General features: G+C 42.6%; 1 protein-coding gene across 1 annotated transcript in view; it reads right to left on the bottom strand.

The window, feature by feature from the left end:
• ST7 (suppression of tumorigenicity 7) overlaps positions 1-14,807 on the bottom strand; it is a 151,487-nt gene extending 136,680 nt beyond the window's left edge. Inside the window, exon 1 of the mRNA XM_065643481.1 lies at positions 14,542-14,807. Within this exon, the coding sequence (XP_065499553.1) occupies positions 14,542-14,692 (151 nt within the window). The 5' untranslated portion in view covers positions 14,693-14,807. The remainder of the gene's footprint in view (positions 1-14,541) is intronic.
• Positions 14,808-18,730: the final 3,923 nt, after the last annotated feature.

Raw genomic sequence — 18,730 nt, forward strand, 5'->3', positions numbered from 1 at the left:
TATACTAGTAAAAGGATATTGTGCCATTATAGACGCACATAATATATTGTACCTCAGATATTTAATGATTTTCTTACAGTTAGCAAAGCACTTTCTGGTTTATTACTATGCTTATTATAAGGAGTATAATAATAAGTACATGTTAATAAGTAAACTAATGGCAGACTAAAGCATCTAGGTGATGAAATACGATGGGTGCTTCTGAAAACGCTGCCCTGCAGATATAATTCCAGTCTGCGCATTTAAAATACACACCCCAAACAAATTAACACTATGAACAGGAACAGAGAAGATACTTTTAATAACAGTTTATTTTTACCTTGAAGACCAAAGGCAGATAAAAATCTAAGGAGGGAGGTGGAAAGGAAGAGGACAAAGCCCACAGTTAAAAGGCAGGCTCAGGCACAGCTGGTGAGGGCAAAGCTATACGGCATGGCTGCTGTATACAAACAAAAATACATCCAGAGACCTGCAGAGCTCATCCCTCACAAGATGCATCGCTACCTACTCTGGCAATGCAATGAGTTTCTGATCCTTATCCAAAAAGAAGGTTTCTGAAGGGCTAAACCCAGGACTGCCACTGCCACAGCCAGCAATGCCTGTTGTGTGGGGCTCTGCCACCAGCCCCTTCGCTCCTAAAACAAAGGCGTTTGTGAGAAAAGGCTTCATAAAATTTCATCCTTGTCCCTTAAATACTTCTCTTCACATTATATTAGAAAAGGAAAAGAAAGACAAAATTAAACAAGAAAGGGTTTGGTTGGCAGGCCTTTCTTTATTCATTTACTCTTTGTTATTTATTTTTGTGCTTGTGCAGAAGGGCCACGTGCATGCGTGTCGGAAAGAGGACGACTGCACTTTACAGAGGGCTGTGTGTGTGTAAGGGAGCTCAAAGGTCAGAGAAGCTGTCCGTGAATTCTCTCTGAGCCCGGTTATTTAGGTTGGTTGTTTATAAGAAGAAAGTCTCCAGTGTCCACCCTGGGCTAAACCAGCCAACCCCTCTGTAGTTCTAAGGGCCCACTGCAAAGGTGCAAAGGGGCCGCGACGTGGATGGGCAGACCTGAGATCCCACCACCCTGGGTGGTCGCCAGTGCGGCAGCTGCCCTCCCGATGAGCCAAGCTGGGTCAGCACTTACAGCTCCTGAGCCATCCTACAACAACCAGCCGATGCCTGAAATCATTTGCGCCAACAAACAAAATTGCCCCTAACCGCCCTGCAGTAAAGTGGAGAGTACAGAGGCGTACAAACCCAGGCATTTCTGCCATCCAGTAAGAAGAATTCTGCTGTATCTAGGGAAGAACAGATTTGTAATGAATATATTGTAGGATAAGTATTTCAAGCCTGTATTACTAGCTCACCTAAAGAAAGTAGCAAATGACGCTGACTGGTCCTGCACATCGCTGACGCTGCATCCCAACTGACATTCGTGGAGCTGTGTATTTATAAACCTAGACCCTCAAACACAAAGGGGACAGTGATATATAATTATTCAGAAACCTAAATAAAACCAGTTGCCTATAAGGATGTTGTTCCATAACCAGTCACTGCCAGCTTCAATGTGGCCTGCAGAAAAATTGGGAATTTTAGATCTACCTGAGTTTTGGAAGACAGTAGAATAGTATTTGAAGCACCTAAAATTTTCAGCTGAATGATTTACTAATTACTGGGTTTGGCTGATATTGTGTAAAATTTGTCATATTGTCAGAAAGCTTGCAATAACTTGTAAAAGTGAAAATTTATCTTGCAACTTCAAGAACTTCAAAAAATGTGTGGGAAGATAACTGATCAAAACTCTTTAAACATAAAAGCACCTGAGAAACTTCACAGTTTAGCTTTAGACAAGTCAGCTTTTCTTAACACCTAATACTCACTAAAAATCCTTATTTAATGCTGTCCAACCCGCACTGCTATCAGTTCTCAGTTTCTTGATACCTCTGATGTTCCAAACACAGGAAGGCAGCAAATGTGCAGACTTATTCCAAATTGCTGGGGGCTGTCTGGGAGTCATTCATGCTAAATACCCGCTTCTGCAGGGAACTACTGCCAAAAAACCCTCAGGGAAACATAGCGGTTTCATCACAGTGAGTAGGAGCTTTGCCCACTGCTTCAAGGAGGCCAGAATTGAAACACAGACTTTCTCAAAATTATCATGGAAAGTTAAATTCCATTTCTACCTCACAGACTCCAATCTATCAGCCAAGGCTTTAAAATAAAGCAGCACCAGCCCTGTACAAGCAACACCCACAAGATCTGGGACGTTCAAAGATTCCTTTCTGCTTCAGTAAGGACAAAAGGCACAGAAATAAAATCGTATCTGCTAAGTGTCAGACTGAGGTATACCTTAAGAGTTGCATAAAAACACTTAATATATATGAAAGTAAACCCAGCAAACTAGTAAGATTACTTCAACAAAATAAATAACGAGACAGCAAGGTAAGAGATAGGATTCAGCAGTCCCCAAAACAAAATGAATACTTACTTCGCTTTTGAATGGGAACAAAACTGTTGAATGTGGAGGAAAAAAATAGTAAAAGTAAGTGCAAGAAAAGGGATATTGTGACAGAAGAAACAGAGACATAATTCAAAGAGTTTAACACATTCAAGACATGGCTGAGTGTGAGACGAAGGGAATATATATCAATCATCTTACTGAAAGAAGTGACATTTGAAAAATCAAGTCCAGCATTAAGACAGTTTTAATAAATTGAAACTCAACACACTATGCCAGAATAACTCATATTTCTATATTTAATATGCAGAGCCAAGCTACAGCACTACTGACAAAGCAGTACGATGTGAAACTTCAGAATTTTAAAGATAACAATAAATTAGGGAACAAAGGTAAATGAAAAATTGGATAAAACACAAAATAAATAAATCATGCCAGACCAGCCAGATGTGTCACTTTATTAAAAATAGCTAGTTTTCAAGCCAGGGAAAATGAGTAGCTCAAAAGTGTCTGCATTTCAGTAAAGTATTTGAGAGTGCCACAGGAAGGCAGTGACAACAGGAGACGTGGGGAGGCGGGAGGAACTGGCAGAGACGGAGAAACCCGCAGCCTGCCTGGGAGCACTGGGTGTGAGGAGAGCCCATGGAGCTGCCGACTGAACCTTACGGAATATTCGCATTACTAAAGCCAGAAGGGTGCAGAAGGCTCGTATGAGCTGCCAGAAAAACTGGATCAAAGTTGATGGTGCAAAGGGCAAGGGACCAGCAGGGGTTTCTGCTCACAGCTGGTCAGCTGGCATGACAGGTCTACATCTAGTATATGATCACATACTGCTACAATCCACCAAGGAGATATTGACACAAAAAAAGGTAATTTTAACCATATGATTACACAGCAAAGTATTCCCAGTGGAAAGGGAGAAAGATTAATTACACTATATAAGGCAGTTAATGAAGCCTTAGCTTGGCGTATGACATACCATGTTGGTTACCCAATTATGAAATGGATGAAAAAATGAAAGAGTAGAGTATTACAAATACAATCAAGGACACCCAGTCATTTTAGGAGAGCAGGCTGGGACAGCCTGACTCAACCTCACAATGGGAGGATGAGGAAGGAAAATCCCATGTAAGTGCATTGGGAACCAGCCCTCATGGCAGCGGTGCAGTTTCTGAAGGTAAAGGAGGGAGCTGTCATGAGGGCAAATGCATGCAAACCAGAAATTAATACCCATGGGCTGCAGCAAGACCAGGATTTTTAACCATCAAAGCTGTCAAGTTTCAGAAATATCTTTCAGTGCAGTGGTTTATGGGAAAATAATGTAAAGTATGACTGAGGACCGGAGTCAGGGACACGGAGAGCCCTGTCCACCTCTCTAGTCCCACACAGCACAGCTCCCACCTGCTCCTCACGGGAGGCCAGGGAGCCATGCTAGGACACCAAGGGTGAGAATCCTGGCTCCTGTGGAGCCACTGATGAAACATCTCTGACTGTAACAGAGGCCAAATCCTCATTCGCCAGGTCTGGGCAAATCTCCCAGTCTAGGCATCTTCAGAAGTCCTGGAGATAATAAGAACTCCTCATGTCTTGTGTTCCCCCAAAGACTACACACACGGTTTTTGGGGCTGCTGCTGACACAGCTGCGATCAGTGCTTTAGAACCATAGACTCTTGGCAAGGATTTTTGGAGGGAAAACCAAGTTCCGAGTACGTGGGATGATATTTACTGCTAAAGAAATTCTCCTGTGCTTGTATCGTTCCTTCTTTGTCGTAACCCAAAGTGCTGGACAGACTGACATAGGGACCAGAAGGCACTTCTACACCATCCAACGCTGCATGGCACAGGAGTCTACTCTGAGCGGTCAGATAAATCCCTTCTTCATGGAAAGGGTTGTCAGGCGCTGGAACAGGCTGCCCAGGGAAGTGGTTGAGTCACCATCCCTGGAGATGCTTAAAAGATGCGTAGATGTGGAGTTTAAGGACATGGTTTAAAGGTGGACTTGACAGTGTTACGTTAACACTTGGACTCAATGGCCTTAAAGGTCTTTTCCAACCAAAACGATTCTGTGATTCTAAGATTCTATGATTCTAAGTCAAGCTTTGTCATGGAGACACGGCTCCTAAAAGTGGTAGGTCTGCATCACTGCAGCCCTGCACAAGACCTCCTCAGCTCCTCCTTGCAGCAGGGAGGGCTCGTCAGCTCGTCTGGAACATCCTGCTGCTGCGCCAAGTCGGTTTCTGCTTGAGAAGCCGCTTGAGTCGCGCTCATGGACTCTCTGTCCCCTTGTCCCCTGTGCAGAGTGTGACAGGCCAGCTGCATGCCCTCTCCGAACGTGGTCTGGTCCAACCTTCTCCCCCAAAACCAAGGAAATGACTAGTCTGGGACTCTAATCTGAGATTTGTGTAAAACCTACCAGCTGGGTCTGCTGCTATCAAGTTCACTTCGGAATTAAAAATAGCAAGGGAAATTTCACACGGACGATTAAGTGCGTTCATAGATCATATAACCCTGCTCCAGACCAAGCCATGCTGTAAACAATTCTCAGGCCTCAGCATAACACATACAGGCAATGCCAACAAAACATTTAGTTACATGAAGATCAATGTCTATGCCACTCTCAGGTTACAAGCACATTTTCTTGAGAAATAAATGGTAGCCTTACAAAATAAAATTACAACGATTCTAACATTTCTTGTTCTTTAAATCTGATCTCTGAGTATCTTGCTGCTGAGCACAAGACCTAACATATCAACCTAACAGGCTTGACATTTAATAAGCCAAGTTTATTTCTAGAAAGTGAGCTGGAAATTAAATCTCATGGCTGCACCTGGCACACTGTGCAGAAAAAGGAATCTTACGATGGCTGCATTTCATTTTTCCCCTATAGTTTTCATCCTTCTAATTGGTATATTTAAGTGCACTTAATCACTTAAGCATTGAATCTACCACGGCGATAGATCTCCAGTTTAGACTCCACAATAATAAATCTTTGTCTTCTCACAGCAGCTGGCAAGTTTTGATTTGGACTTTAAATTTAGGTCTTTTCCTTGGGCTTAACAGTAACAACTTGTTTGTTCTGTCTGCTGAAAGCACGACATTAACTCTTGTCTTTAAATGCATTATCGTTGCTTAGCTGAGTGTTCTCGGTGTTAAAACTGGTCACTCTTCTGCAGTGCCCAACCGAGAAACACAAAAAAAATCCAATTACCCTGTGCTGGGAATTTACAAGGCAAATGTCACTCATTAGCATTTACACAGCATCACTCATCCACATGACACTTCACAGACATGAGGACGAGCTGGAGTTTATAACACAATCTTTCAGTATATGCCTCCAGTGCCACAAAGAGCTAATTTAGAAACAGCTGGAAGGGGCCTTCAGACACCCCACTTAACAGCCAGCAGAGGAGTAGCATCCTGCAACCACCTCACAGTCTGGCCACAGGACCAAGTCAGGTTTCATCTTAAATTCTTCGACAAGTGCTCTGAATACGTTCCTGAAGTAGCTCCAGTAAAAAAAGTAAACCTTAGATGCGACCATCAAATTACAAGACGTGAAACTGCCTTGGGATGGAAGAAACTGGGGACTCTATCCCCAGTTTTGCTAGAGGCTTCCTGCAGTACCTTGGTAAACTATTTATGCCCCAGTCATTAAAATTTCATGCCCATTAGTTACCTTTGCAGTAAATCCCTGGACCTATGTTTGCAGAACAAATCGTACCATTAAAGATTTGCGGGATCAGGGTCTTGTCTCCCTCTGCCTTGCTTCTCCCAGTACAGTTTAACATAATTGTCAGCTGTATTCAACATACCAACAGATGTCAGAGTATGGGCTTATTTTGTTAAATATAAAATATCTTCCTAAACAATGAGCCTCATTATTAAAAAGCTGAATCCTGACTTGTGGCTGCTGCACAGAAGACACTGTCTTCATCGTTTTCTGATGATCATGTTCATTTCTGTAGATTTAAGTCCAGGAGAAACTGCTCGATCATCCAATGTAAGTCACCACTGGGGTGGTTTTATTTGCTTTACCACTTGCCAACAAGACAGATAACTCTCCCTTAAGCACAGAGCTTGCCCGCTGACCGCGCAGCACACGGAGAGCCCGGGCTCGGTGTGGACGGCGGTCTGGCGCGCTCAGAGACGTCCCAGCACGTCCGGAGACTGTCGGAGCCTCCGTGCTTGCACAAGGTGCCTGCACACCGTCAGCAATCGCTCCCAGCTGGGTGTTGGTTCTTTCTAATCTCAGCGTGATTGTGTTTTTACTAGTCAGCTCTCCCATTTATCACAGGCCCTCAGATTCCACTGCCATTCCCCCTCTATTGAATTTGGCAATCCTCATTACACTGACTGTCTTAATAGCCACGATAGCCAAAGCTGCAAAGCCACAGCATCGCTTGCCGTGGCAGTCGGGTCCAAACACACACATCTTCAAAAATCTCCTTTAAAAACATACTTTGCACATGAATTCCTCTGGATCCAGCTTGCAGCCACGCGTTTCTGTAAGATGTGTCTCCCCTGTATTAAAGGTTACTTTAGTACCTTCCCACCATATAGTTGACCCCAATGCTGCAAGTGTAACACATGTATTTTAACTCCAAATATTTAGGAAATTCACTATATGTTTGTCAACTAGATTAAAGCTCTCAGTCCTCCTTGGCTACCCTCAAGTTGCTTCTGCAGCTTCTCTGTGATTAGGTAAACTGTTTGAGCTTCCTCACACTAGCAATGTGCTTTTGCTGGACTCTGCATAGTTCCTCTCAGAGATGCTGCAGTTTTCAGAATCCATTTTAAAACACAGCATGCCATTCCCCTAAAAATCCCTGGTTTATGCAACATCATCCTCCGAATTCCTGCTAGGTGCTCTCAAGGCAGGCATCACATCCTTCTGTTTTTCATTTAATGTAGAGCTTTGGCACAGAATTATGTATTTCTCTTTTCAGTCCTTTAGGCACTGACACCACTTAGCACTTCTTGCATCTTTCACAAATGCCGATTTCTGATCTAGATTTTTGCATTTGCTTTGTTTACAAAACAACCACACAAAAACTTACCTATTCCAGTTTTTTCCTTTGATTTAGAATCATAGTATTCTTTCAGCTGCTCAGACAATTGGGACCTACAACCTCTGTGGACAATGGGGCTTATGTTCCTTCGGGCTAAATTTATCCAGGCACTCGGTGCATGCTTTGGGAAAATCCTACTACATATATGCAGTTTTAGGAGCACTTCTGAAGATATTCATCAGCACATGGAGGACATAAGACCGCGGTTAGAAGCTGGCAGTACGACTCCATCGTTGCATATCAGTCAGTGCTACAGTAAGCTCACTCAAGACGTTATCAAATATTATTTTGAAGGCTCTTACTCACACAGTTCCCCCCAAATACTGGCTGCAAGTCTTCCAGAGCTTCCGTAGTATGAAAGTCAATTTCTTGAAGAAGTGTTTTCTGAAATCCTTGCATTTGCTACGAACTTCACTCAACTTCCTGCATTTAATGCTGACTGAAAAACTAAGCTCATTCAAAAAAATCAAACTCATGAAGAAATGCCAAAATTCACAGAAAACAAGTATGCTGTATCCATCAGGAATTGATCTAACAAGTTTTCTTAGGGCTCCTCCACCCACAAGAATCCCAAGTTTCATCTACGCAGACTTTTGTCAAAAATAATACACGACTTCCATGCACATCATATTCTTTTCCATAAAAATTAAAGGGAGAGTTTCCAAGTGTAACATGCTGAAAATACACATGCTTCAAATGGTTAAAATCTGTTTTATAATAACCTCTTGAACATTAGCCTATGTCCAGGTAACAACTAATTTTTTGCAAACCCCAAAAAGGCAGATCAAAGAAACCTCTAACATCTAAACCCTGTCTGAAGGCTCAGCAGCCACTACAAATGCTTCACAGTGCTGTAACCAGTACGACTGAAGATGGAGGTTAACAGTAAACAGAATACTGTTTACTTTAATTCCATTAGGACTGCAGAAAAATAAGATCAGCAGAAAGGAACATTCTGAAAAATGCAAAAATTAAAAGACAAGTGATTTGGGGTCAACGAGCAAACTATCTGTACTTATATATAGCCGATATCACAGAATCACGGAATCACAGAATGTCAGGGATTGGAAGAGACATGGTTTATTCTGTGAAATCCATATGCAGAATTAACTCTGACCTTGCCAGAAGTGGTCACGCAATAAAAATTTTACTTTCAGTAGTCTAGTTCATACAGAAAAAAACTCTCAACACGGCACTTGCAGGGAGTTATGAGTTTCTCCATCTCCTTTTGGTGGCATAGAAATTTTGCTTCGGATTTTCCATGGTCACACCACCACACTCACTTCTGTAGTTCACACAGCAGATGCTTACCGGGAAACCCATCACAATGACGGCAGATGGCTTTGAAAAAAGGCCAAGCAACTACCAGCAAGTCCACAAGTGCAAAAATAACTCTCCTTCGGTTCTTCTCAAAACAAGGAAGCCGATCACTTGTTTTTAACCCATTTCAAATTCCCTGGCCTTCACCAGGTTAATGTTTTCCAACCCTCATGATTACCTTCCCAGGCTTAAATTTGTGAAGGGGAACAACACCTCCTGTCAAGATGCTATCACAGCAAACACACCGCGACACACACGATGGAGACGGAGCACACAGCGCAGGCACCGGCAGCCCCAGCCCCAGTGTCCGCAGCCAGGCTCCCGGCCCGGGGAGGACAAACCCCTGGCCAACAAAAAACCTTCGGCCCCTAAGGGTGGTTTATCACCGTAGGTCTGCGCACACGCAGCTCCACATGGCCAAATATCACCAGCAGGAAAAATGTGATCGTCAGTTAAATTTTAACAACAGGCGACTGTTTTCTGCTGCTAATTGAATTTGAGACCATGGGAATGAAAAGTTACTTATTGTACTGCTGTCGATCAATGCATCTGCAAGGTCGGGAAGCCAAGGAAGGGGAGATCAGAAAGACAAGATGGGCTCCATTGACAGCAACCACCATCCCAGGACAGCACGGCATAAACCTGAGAGGTGCGCTCCATCTCTTCACCTCCTGCAGTATTTCTGCTCGTAGCATCACACCCAGCTTTCTTGCATGGTTAAATACTGCATAGTTTTCGTAAAATGAGGGTTCAATGAGACAGGAGTGATCTGAGTGCTTCATTTACCGCAGCCTGTGCAATGAACACATCAGTGAATGCATCTGAGGTGGACCAGATCACCACAGCATCTGGCTGCCTAGAAGTCTCTCTGTTCTGCGTCTTCAGAAGGACCCTTGGATGAAGAGAAAATGTTGTTATCCTAGTTTTACAGGGAACAAAAGAGACGATTCGAACATGTCTGCTCTGTCCTCCTGCCCGTGCATGCACAGACCCTGGCCGTGAGTCAGTAATCCAGCGTTGGCCAGTGCTGCAGGTGCTGTTGCACATCAGCCTCTTTCTCCTCTCCAGATGGCTGGCATCCTGCACGGCGCTTCAAGTGCTGGGCTCTAAGAGAAGCCTGCTACATGGTCACAAATCCCACATTAATTAAAATTCCAGGTAATTATTTCAGTAGGAACACCAGAATAATAATTTAAAAATCATACCGCAGAAAAACACTGTGTTCCCCAGAACACGACTTTGTCACAGCCACCAGCTCCTCACCAAGGTGACGTAGTCTTGCTCCACCAGCTGTGGTTCTCCTGGGCTCACTGACCTCAGGGCAGGACAACATTTCTCACTGTCTTTCACGCTGTAGGTTTCTAATCCTCCCTTCTGTAGATGTTCAGCTGGTAAGAGTATGGGGCGATGCTCCAGTGCAGCTGAAGTGGGATGTCCCACAGGCAGCCAATAATACTCTGCAGACGCTGACAGAGCTGGATTCAACCCAGAGCTCATACCCAGATATTTTTTATCCACACTTTTAGGAAATCAGGTTTTCTGATTTCTCTATCCTCAGCAACCCAAAGGTTTCCTCCTGTCTGCCTCATCACAAGCCAGTTGCACTTAACGCTCTGGTTATTAAATCCTTCTCTTTTGCTTCAAAAGGATAAATAAAATAATCAGAAACTGTTTAACTTCTGGGACTCTCTCCTTCTTAGGATATGACTAGAAAGCCAAACTGTTAAGTCAGGAAAAACAAGCAGGGTTCCACATTTTTAGAAGAGGTGTGTCTCAGTTCAGATTAATGTGGCATTCGGAAATTGTGCAAGTGCCAACCTGGGAGGAAAATACAGCATGTTATATAAAATAATCATGTTTATATTAATTATTTTGGAATAAGATGATAACATCCCCTTCCTCAACTACTTATTCTGCATTTAATATTTCAGCCTGGCATATTAAGTCTCCTCTCTTGCTTCCTGGCTAATGGTATGGTACAGTTATAATAGTTCAAACACTCTTATTCATAAAGGATTTTATTATTTGATTTGTGCATCAAGCTTCAATAAAATGCAAAAAACCCATGAAACACCACAAGAAGATTTAACATGAATATTTTAATATGACAGACTAGATTTCCCTTTGATTATATCACAGTAATCTACTCTGCTGAGGATACTGAAATTACACTACTCCAAACTGCAAGGACTTTCAAGCTTGGAAGCTCTATGAAACATGCAGAATGACTGACCAGAGCTACCCAATGCGGGGGACATGCACATCTGTACAACATCAAAAGAAGGCAAAAAAAGGCTGCACATTTCATCTTAATAAAACTTACAGCTAAAAGTGACCATTGGACTATTTGGTGAAACCATCCATAATTACTCTGACCACTACTGTCACACAGCCGGCTGCCCAAGTCCTCGCTGAAAACCGATGAACACTAGTGACTTGGATTTGGCCATCTGATTTGAAGACTTTCAGACATGGGAAACCCACAGGGTCCTTTAGTAGCTAACCCACGGTTCATTAAAAATTAATGCCTGATTATGACTACATTGAGTTTCCCCTCTGCTTCCAGTTTCAATTCTTATTAATATTTTCATGACTAAAAGGCCACTTATTTCTCCCCCATGACAATACCTCTTTACTTTAATCCAGTCACCTCCCAAGCAAAATCTCTGATGCTTCTCTCCAGCCCTTAAATCATTTTTCCACCACGTTCTCCAGCTTTTGAACTTCATTCTAGAAACACTGACATCAGGCACGGAAAAACAAAACCACACAGCAGCACCAAGTCCCAGTTCCTCTGGCAGGTACTCTCCCGTACGTGCCACACTAGTCCCTCAAATCACAGCAGCCCACTGCGGACTCGGGTTAAGATGTTTGATCTAAACATCTGAAACCTTTTAAAATCACTATTCTGTGAGGTGCAAATCATACCTGTGGAACTGCATTTCTCTGACCAGCTGTTGAAGCTTGAGTCTGGTGGTATGGACAACCAGTTTGTTTGACCTCAGCTCACCAACAGATCCAGCTTATTTTGGGAAAACGCCCAGTCATTGTTTTTAATCACCTTATTATTTCTTTACATCATGCAGCAGTTTTAGCAGCAACATTTATACTTCTATTTTTACATCACTGAGGTCCATTTGATTAGTATCACATCTGAGGCCAGTTGCTGTGGTATTTTATGAGCAACCTTAACCCACTGACAGGATCCTACTGTGATCAATTGGGGAAAAAAAAATCCACAATAAATCAGATCATTTTTAATCCATTCACGAAAGCTTCGAAAAACAAGACAAAACAAAAAACCTCAAGTTACTGACAGTGCTGATTTTTTAATAAACCCCACTTAGGAACAGAGGATGCATAAGAGCCATATTGTGCCTGTGGTTCTTCCCTGGTAACTCATTTTCATCACGCACTTTGGGACTTACTAGTAATTTCTTCAGGCTTTTTAATCCTCTCAATGCTTTAAAACACACAGGTGTGAAAATCTCATGGATTTGCAGATTTCATACTGTCATTTTACTTGCATTTTGGGACATTTCAATGAAAACCAAGATGACTCAGCTGAAGGTGGCTGGATTAACATTTCAAATGAGAAAATGCATCAAGAATTACTTTGTTCAAACTCAGGAAAAAAATCAGAGGGGTTTGATTAGGTCAAAAATGGACGTCTGCGACTTTTTTCCAATAGTGAAAATGATCATAAAAAGCATCCTGACATTGTTGCTTGACAACCACGACCTGCAATGTTTACCTGGGACTTAACGTTTACATAAATTATTAAGAATCAAGTAACAAGAATTACATCCTGTTCTAACCAGTGTGCAGCAACATCAGAACAAACAGGATAGTTGTTCAAGGACATATTGAAAAAGTTTGAACAAAATTGTATTTAAAAGCTGGTTTTAACTGTGTTTACTGTCTACGCTTAAAATGAAAATTGCAGTATGCTGAATCTTTTGTTTTAATTATTCCTCGTTGATGCTGGATTTGCCAAAAGCTTATCAAATAAGAACAGGCTGGAAAGACGGGTAAAGAGTGCTCAGATAACATTTGGCTTCCCAGCAAGAGGGATGCCACATGGGTGACATCTCATCTGCCCCCAAAACAAATCGCCTTCTCCAGTGTGTGTGTGGGGAGGAAATTAAATTATCACAGTAGATAGGAAGGAAAAATAAGCAATTTCAAGATAAAGACATAACTGCCTTATTCAGGCTGGCTAACACTAACTACGTAAGTTACTTTTGATTTAATACAGTAGTGGCCATACTGCCTTTGTGAGTCTTAACAGTCAAAGTCCATTGCAACAGTGTTAATCTTCCGGCATATTATTTATTATCACCAGAAGAATAAGCTGATATCTAATTTTTACCAGAAACAAAAGTTTTAATCCTGTTAAAAAATACTTAAGTAGAATATAAATGGTACAGGAAAATATGTTAATTCTACTCCATATACTACCCAAATCCACACATATTCCCCATAATAACCAGTTCTTTTTTATGCTCAAAAGCAACCAAGAATTTTCCACAAATATAATTTTCCTTTGGAATTCCTCATATGTACCTGTGCCACCTGTTCCTAAGAAAGCTCCCAGAAAGAATGAACTGCCCTGCAACTGAAGATGGGTTTGTATTTACATATTTACTCAGTCCACATCAAAGATAAGCCTGTTATGGAAACAAATTGAGACCAAGTGAACACGAGATGTAAATTACTTTTGGTTGTTCCTGACTTAGGCTTGTGAATTGAACAAGCTGCATTTTTTTGCTCAAGCTCCTACAATTCCCAGTTAGTCTCAAAAGTACAGAAAAAAGCATGACATTTGGTGGGGGGAATACAGTTTTGCTCATCATTTACGCTGTAAAACCATTATAAACAGCTTAAGCCATTACTTGAAAACCAGACATAATGGGGTTTTTTTCCTCAAAGAGCCTGCTAGTCAAAAATTAATACGTTTACTCCTTTCGCAGAGGCCCAGCGTGAAATACAACTCCAGAAAACAGCAAGCCTCACCTAGGGCAAAGCCAGTTTGCCCTATACCCCTGAAGTTATCTTGACTTCTTTACCTCTACTCAGAGCACAAAGGGGGAGCCAGAGCAGCCCCTCCAGTGCCCCGCACACCCGGGCAGCAGCAGGAGGTTGGCTGGCCCCAGGACCAAGCATCATCCCTCCGGTGGCTCACTGAGCGGGCAAAGCCCGCAGCAGAGAGTGCCACCCCACCAGGAGATGATCCCTCTGCCCACCACGAAGCACCTTCTGAGTGACGCTGGCATCTCCACAGCCTGTTCCTGCCGCAGCACAACTACTTTAAGGCTCCCACCTCCAGGAGGAAACTCAGCTGAGCTCTCGGCGTACCTTCAAGCCTTCCCTGGGCTAACTACACCAAGGCAAGGCTCAACCACAAGCTAACATTTACTCAACCCAGCCCTTACAAAATCTCACCGGTACCAGCAAGCGACGTGCCGCGGAGAAAACGCAAAAGCCCGGGGGATCCCGGGAACCCCCCACCACCCCGGGCAACCCCTAACGGGAGAGCTTCGGGGAAGGGGAGAACCACCCTACTCCCCCGACCCCCCCGGCCCTTAACGGGACGGAACACTCGAGCCCTTCCGTGGGTTTTCTCCCCCGCGGGCAGCCGGACCTCTCCTTCTCCTTCCCTTTTCCCCGAGGGTGAAAGGACCGCGGGGATGATCGCACCGTACCTGTGGTTAAATTGTCATTGATCTTCAGGGGTACCCTTAAGATGTAGACCAGGAAGAGCATGATGAAGAACCACAGCGTCCAGAGATAAGTCCAGGACCAGACGATGCAAGATTTCAGCTGTTCCAAAAAGCCCGTCCCAGCTTCAGCCATGTTTTTTGGGGAAAGAAAAAAAAAAAAATTTAAAAAAAAAAAAAAATCGACCCAAACGCTGCTCTCTGCTGCCACAACCTCTCAGCGTGTGTTTGCGGGATGATTCACGCCTCCCCGAGCCGGCTCCCCCGCTCCCGGAGCACCGCCCGCTGAAATGGACACCCCCGGCCTCCCCCCGCAGCTCCGGCTGGGCGGGTGGGTTTTTGGGCAAAGCCACGTCCCTTTGCAACTCTTCCCCCTCCTCCTCCTGCCTCCCAGGGGCGGGGAAGGGAGAGCGGAGCGCAGAAAACTCGTCCCGCGGTACCCAAGGCGGCGGCGGGGGGGACGCGGACGCGGACACGGACACCGACACGGACGCGGACACGGACACGGACACGGACACGGACACGGACGCGGACACGGACACACACGCCGCGCTGCGGCGGCCCCGGAGCTGCCCCGGCCGGGCTGGGCCCGCCCGCCCCGGCGGCTGCATGATGAAACGCGGGGAAACGGCGAGAGGCTGCGGGGAAGAGGGCGATTAAAAGGAAAATAAGAAGAAAAACCAACACCAAGGCCGTGCAACTTTTTTTTTTTTTTTTCCCCCCCACGTCTTTACTATTTTAAACAAGAATTTCAGGCGGTATTTTCGCAATGCAACAGGACTTTAAGCCTAAAGAGGCAGTTTACTTGCCTAAGCGTCTCGCATGGATAATATCACCGGTGTAAAACGACAGTTTTGCTTCTGTGTGTTTGTGTGGTCAATGCCCAGCAGCCCTGAACTCTAAAGCTCCCCCCGCCTTGGAAGATACTATATAGCACGAGAAGTAAGGGCGCCTTATTAAAATAGTGTTGGTAACACACAGTCGCCAAGTCACAAAATTGTACTTTTGTGAAATGTATTTTTTCCTCTTCCATGACTCAATAAGGTATTTAGTCTTGGCAACAGAAGGGGAAAAAAATAGGCCATTAAACAGAACTGATCCCGACTTTTATTTTGATGTCACACAGATTACAAACATTTAAGTAAGCATGCAGTGTACATTGCAATTTGTTTGGATCTTTCTCACGTGTTTCTATACTCAGGATCCAGTAGGGTAATACTTTCTGGCATTTTAAGAAACAGGTAGTATTTCTTAAGCAGTACCAAAAGAACAAAAAATTTTTTTTCCAACTGGTGTTGCCACTGTGTCCCGGGACTCATTAGTCTGCCAATGAAAAAGTCACCATGGAGAAAAACATAGTAGCTTTTCCAGAAAGTTTACAATATCTAAAGACATTATACCAAAATAAATCTATAGTTATACGAATTGATACCGTCTCACATAGCAGCAAAAGCATCAAGGTTCACAAATATTTTCTTCCAGAATGTGCTATGGGACTTGAAGCTGGATGGAGAAACTTGAAGCTGTGTCCTGTGCAATCTAAGGACTGCAGTCCCTATATTGGAATATTGGTACAAGAATGACACAAGTTTTTTCCTGCTAATATACCACAAAACTTTTAAAATTATAATATACAGATGGCCTTTAGCTACAAAAAGGTCATTTATAGTTTAAATACATACCAAAGAAAACCACATTTCAAATATTTTAGCTTCCCCTTCCAGTTACAAACACTTAAGACATAAGTCACATCTGAAAAAGTTGACATTATTACATCATGCAGTTATTTATAACTCAAAATATTAATCTCACATTCTCTTATGGATTAGTAAAAAAAGGCAATTTTGTCACTTTTATAATTTTTTCTCTACCTATTTTAATTTTCAGGATATTATTGCTTATATTATACAACTGTGATCAATTCCTTTTATGTATGAAAGACAGCAGTGGTTTATGGGGCTTTTTAAAAATGTATTTTTATAAAAAGCTTTTCATTCTATTAAGCTGTCTTTTATTGAAAGACTGGAGTGAACTGTGTTGATTTCTTCAGCTACACTTTCTTTATATCCCCTGTATTACTAGAAGATCAAAATGCTGTGAACTGCACCCACTTAAAGCACAGTTATTAATTTTTTGCCTTTCTTCCTCTAAGCACCACTGTTTCTTCTTCCCCTGGAATTACAGCAGTTATTTATATTTTGCAGTAATTTGATGCATTTTACAGTGAGCGTGAAGTATTTAAAAAACAATTTGCCAAGGGAGTCCAGCTCTTCAGGCTCCCAGCAGCACATTCCAATGGATTTCTACTTGGTGCTACACACAAAAGGTGATGATGACGATGATGATGATGATAATAATAATAATAATGAAAGAAAAAACATGTGTCCAAACCCAAATGTTTGCATGAGGTGAAGAGCAGTTACCCCTTAGGACAACTTGACTCATGACTGGCTTGGTGCACTCACACGACAAATTACATTTCTGTTGTCCCTATTAAATACTAAAGCTGTCATTAAACATAAGTTCACAGTTCAGGCTCTGTTTAACGCAAATTATCTGTCCTTTCAATTCTGGTAGGAAGGCGTGCCAAGTATTAACACAAAGCCTTAAAACATGCATTTCACAAGTCAAAAAAGCAAACTGTTCAGCACAGAGACTTGTTTTTATTAAGTTTCATCTGGCTCCAGGCACTCATTTGCTAAATCAAGACAGAACAGAACACAGCTGAAGTGATCACTGGACAAAAATAATTTTGAAAAGAGACTTTTACCTTTCTACTAAGATTTTAAACTCTGTTCTTGCGCTCATTTAAGTGCTTCCTCACAGAACCCCTCAGGTACCCCAGTTCCTACCTCCAAATAATACCTATAAATGTGAATGCTACTAATTTATTTCCCATAAGCTGAGTTCAGGGTTCCTAGTTTCTCATACGACTGTTGATGACTTCGCTAAATGAAATCAGGAAGTAGAAGTGGTGACAGTTACTAAACATGAGGTACAGTGAAATTATCGTTTTTTTCCAGAAGAAAGAAACGTTCTTGAACTTGGGTGCTGGCATGTGAGAAGGAAAAGGTGGGAGCACTATGCAGCAAAAGCTTAGTCTGGAAATTCTGCCCACCCAATCTTTTTATGGGTCGAGATCCAAAGTAATGAGGTTTTTAAAGGGTTTTTACAATGATTGTATTTATTTATTTATTTTTAATAAACCTTAAAATGTCTTCTATCTGAACATTTCAGAGATCAATAACTTTGTCTAGGCCCATAACGTACAATCCCCTTGGAGCCCAGTTATAAAACAAGATTGCAGCAGTTTTATTGGCAGCCAAGAGATGGGCAGGCACAATCGTCCAGGACGTTCAGAAAGGGCACAAACAAGACCCATATCGGCTCCAGGCATCTGCGAATGCTGGGAAACATGGTCAGCTTGGTTCAGAGGAGCCAGACATCCCCCTGACCTTCAGCTGACGCCTGGTTAACAACTGGATCCAGCTAAGCAGTGTAATGCCCAGCACCTCTTAAACTAGATAAATATTAACCAACAATATGCATACATATGCATGCATGCATATATCTACACGTGTATCAATACACACATAAATACATATGCATATAGTGCACCTATTAAACGTATCAGATACATATTAAACAATATCAGGGATGAACTGGAGATGGCAGTCTAAACTGAAGTCAGTGATGGTGAAAAACAACGTGCCAATGCGAGTGAAAGCACTGGAGGAGAGTTCATGGGATCCCATGTGCAGCACTTTTCAGCCATAGCCAAGTCTGAAAAAAATGGCTTAAACATATACGAAAAATCTGTTTTCAGCTAAAGCACACGGTCCTTAGTAACAGTCTGGAGAACTGAAAATATGCTAAGAAAGACTGAAATAAAAATTCATGCTTAACTTACAATTTAATCAATTTATATTAGAACAAAAATATTTCAAAAGTATGCAATTACAGACTTCAGAACAGTGTGCCCAGGCTGAAGTTTCTGTTCCCCATCTTAAAAGTGAGATGTTATGGTATTACAAGAATATTCTTCTGCTTAAAGGAAGACAGCGATACTTAAAAATATGCCACTATTACTAATGAGGAAAAGTCAAATAAGCATTCACATGCCTCGAGCACCACTTGTCAAAAACCTTTAAAAAACCATCTTCCTTATTACTTC

This window comes from Caloenas nicobarica, chromosome 1 (genome assembly GCF_036013445.1).
Source record: "Caloenas nicobarica isolate bCalNic1 chromosome 1, bCalNic1.hap1, whole genome shotgun sequence".
NCBI lineage: Eukaryota > Metazoa > Chordata > Aves > Columbiformes > Columbidae > Caloenas > Caloenas nicobarica.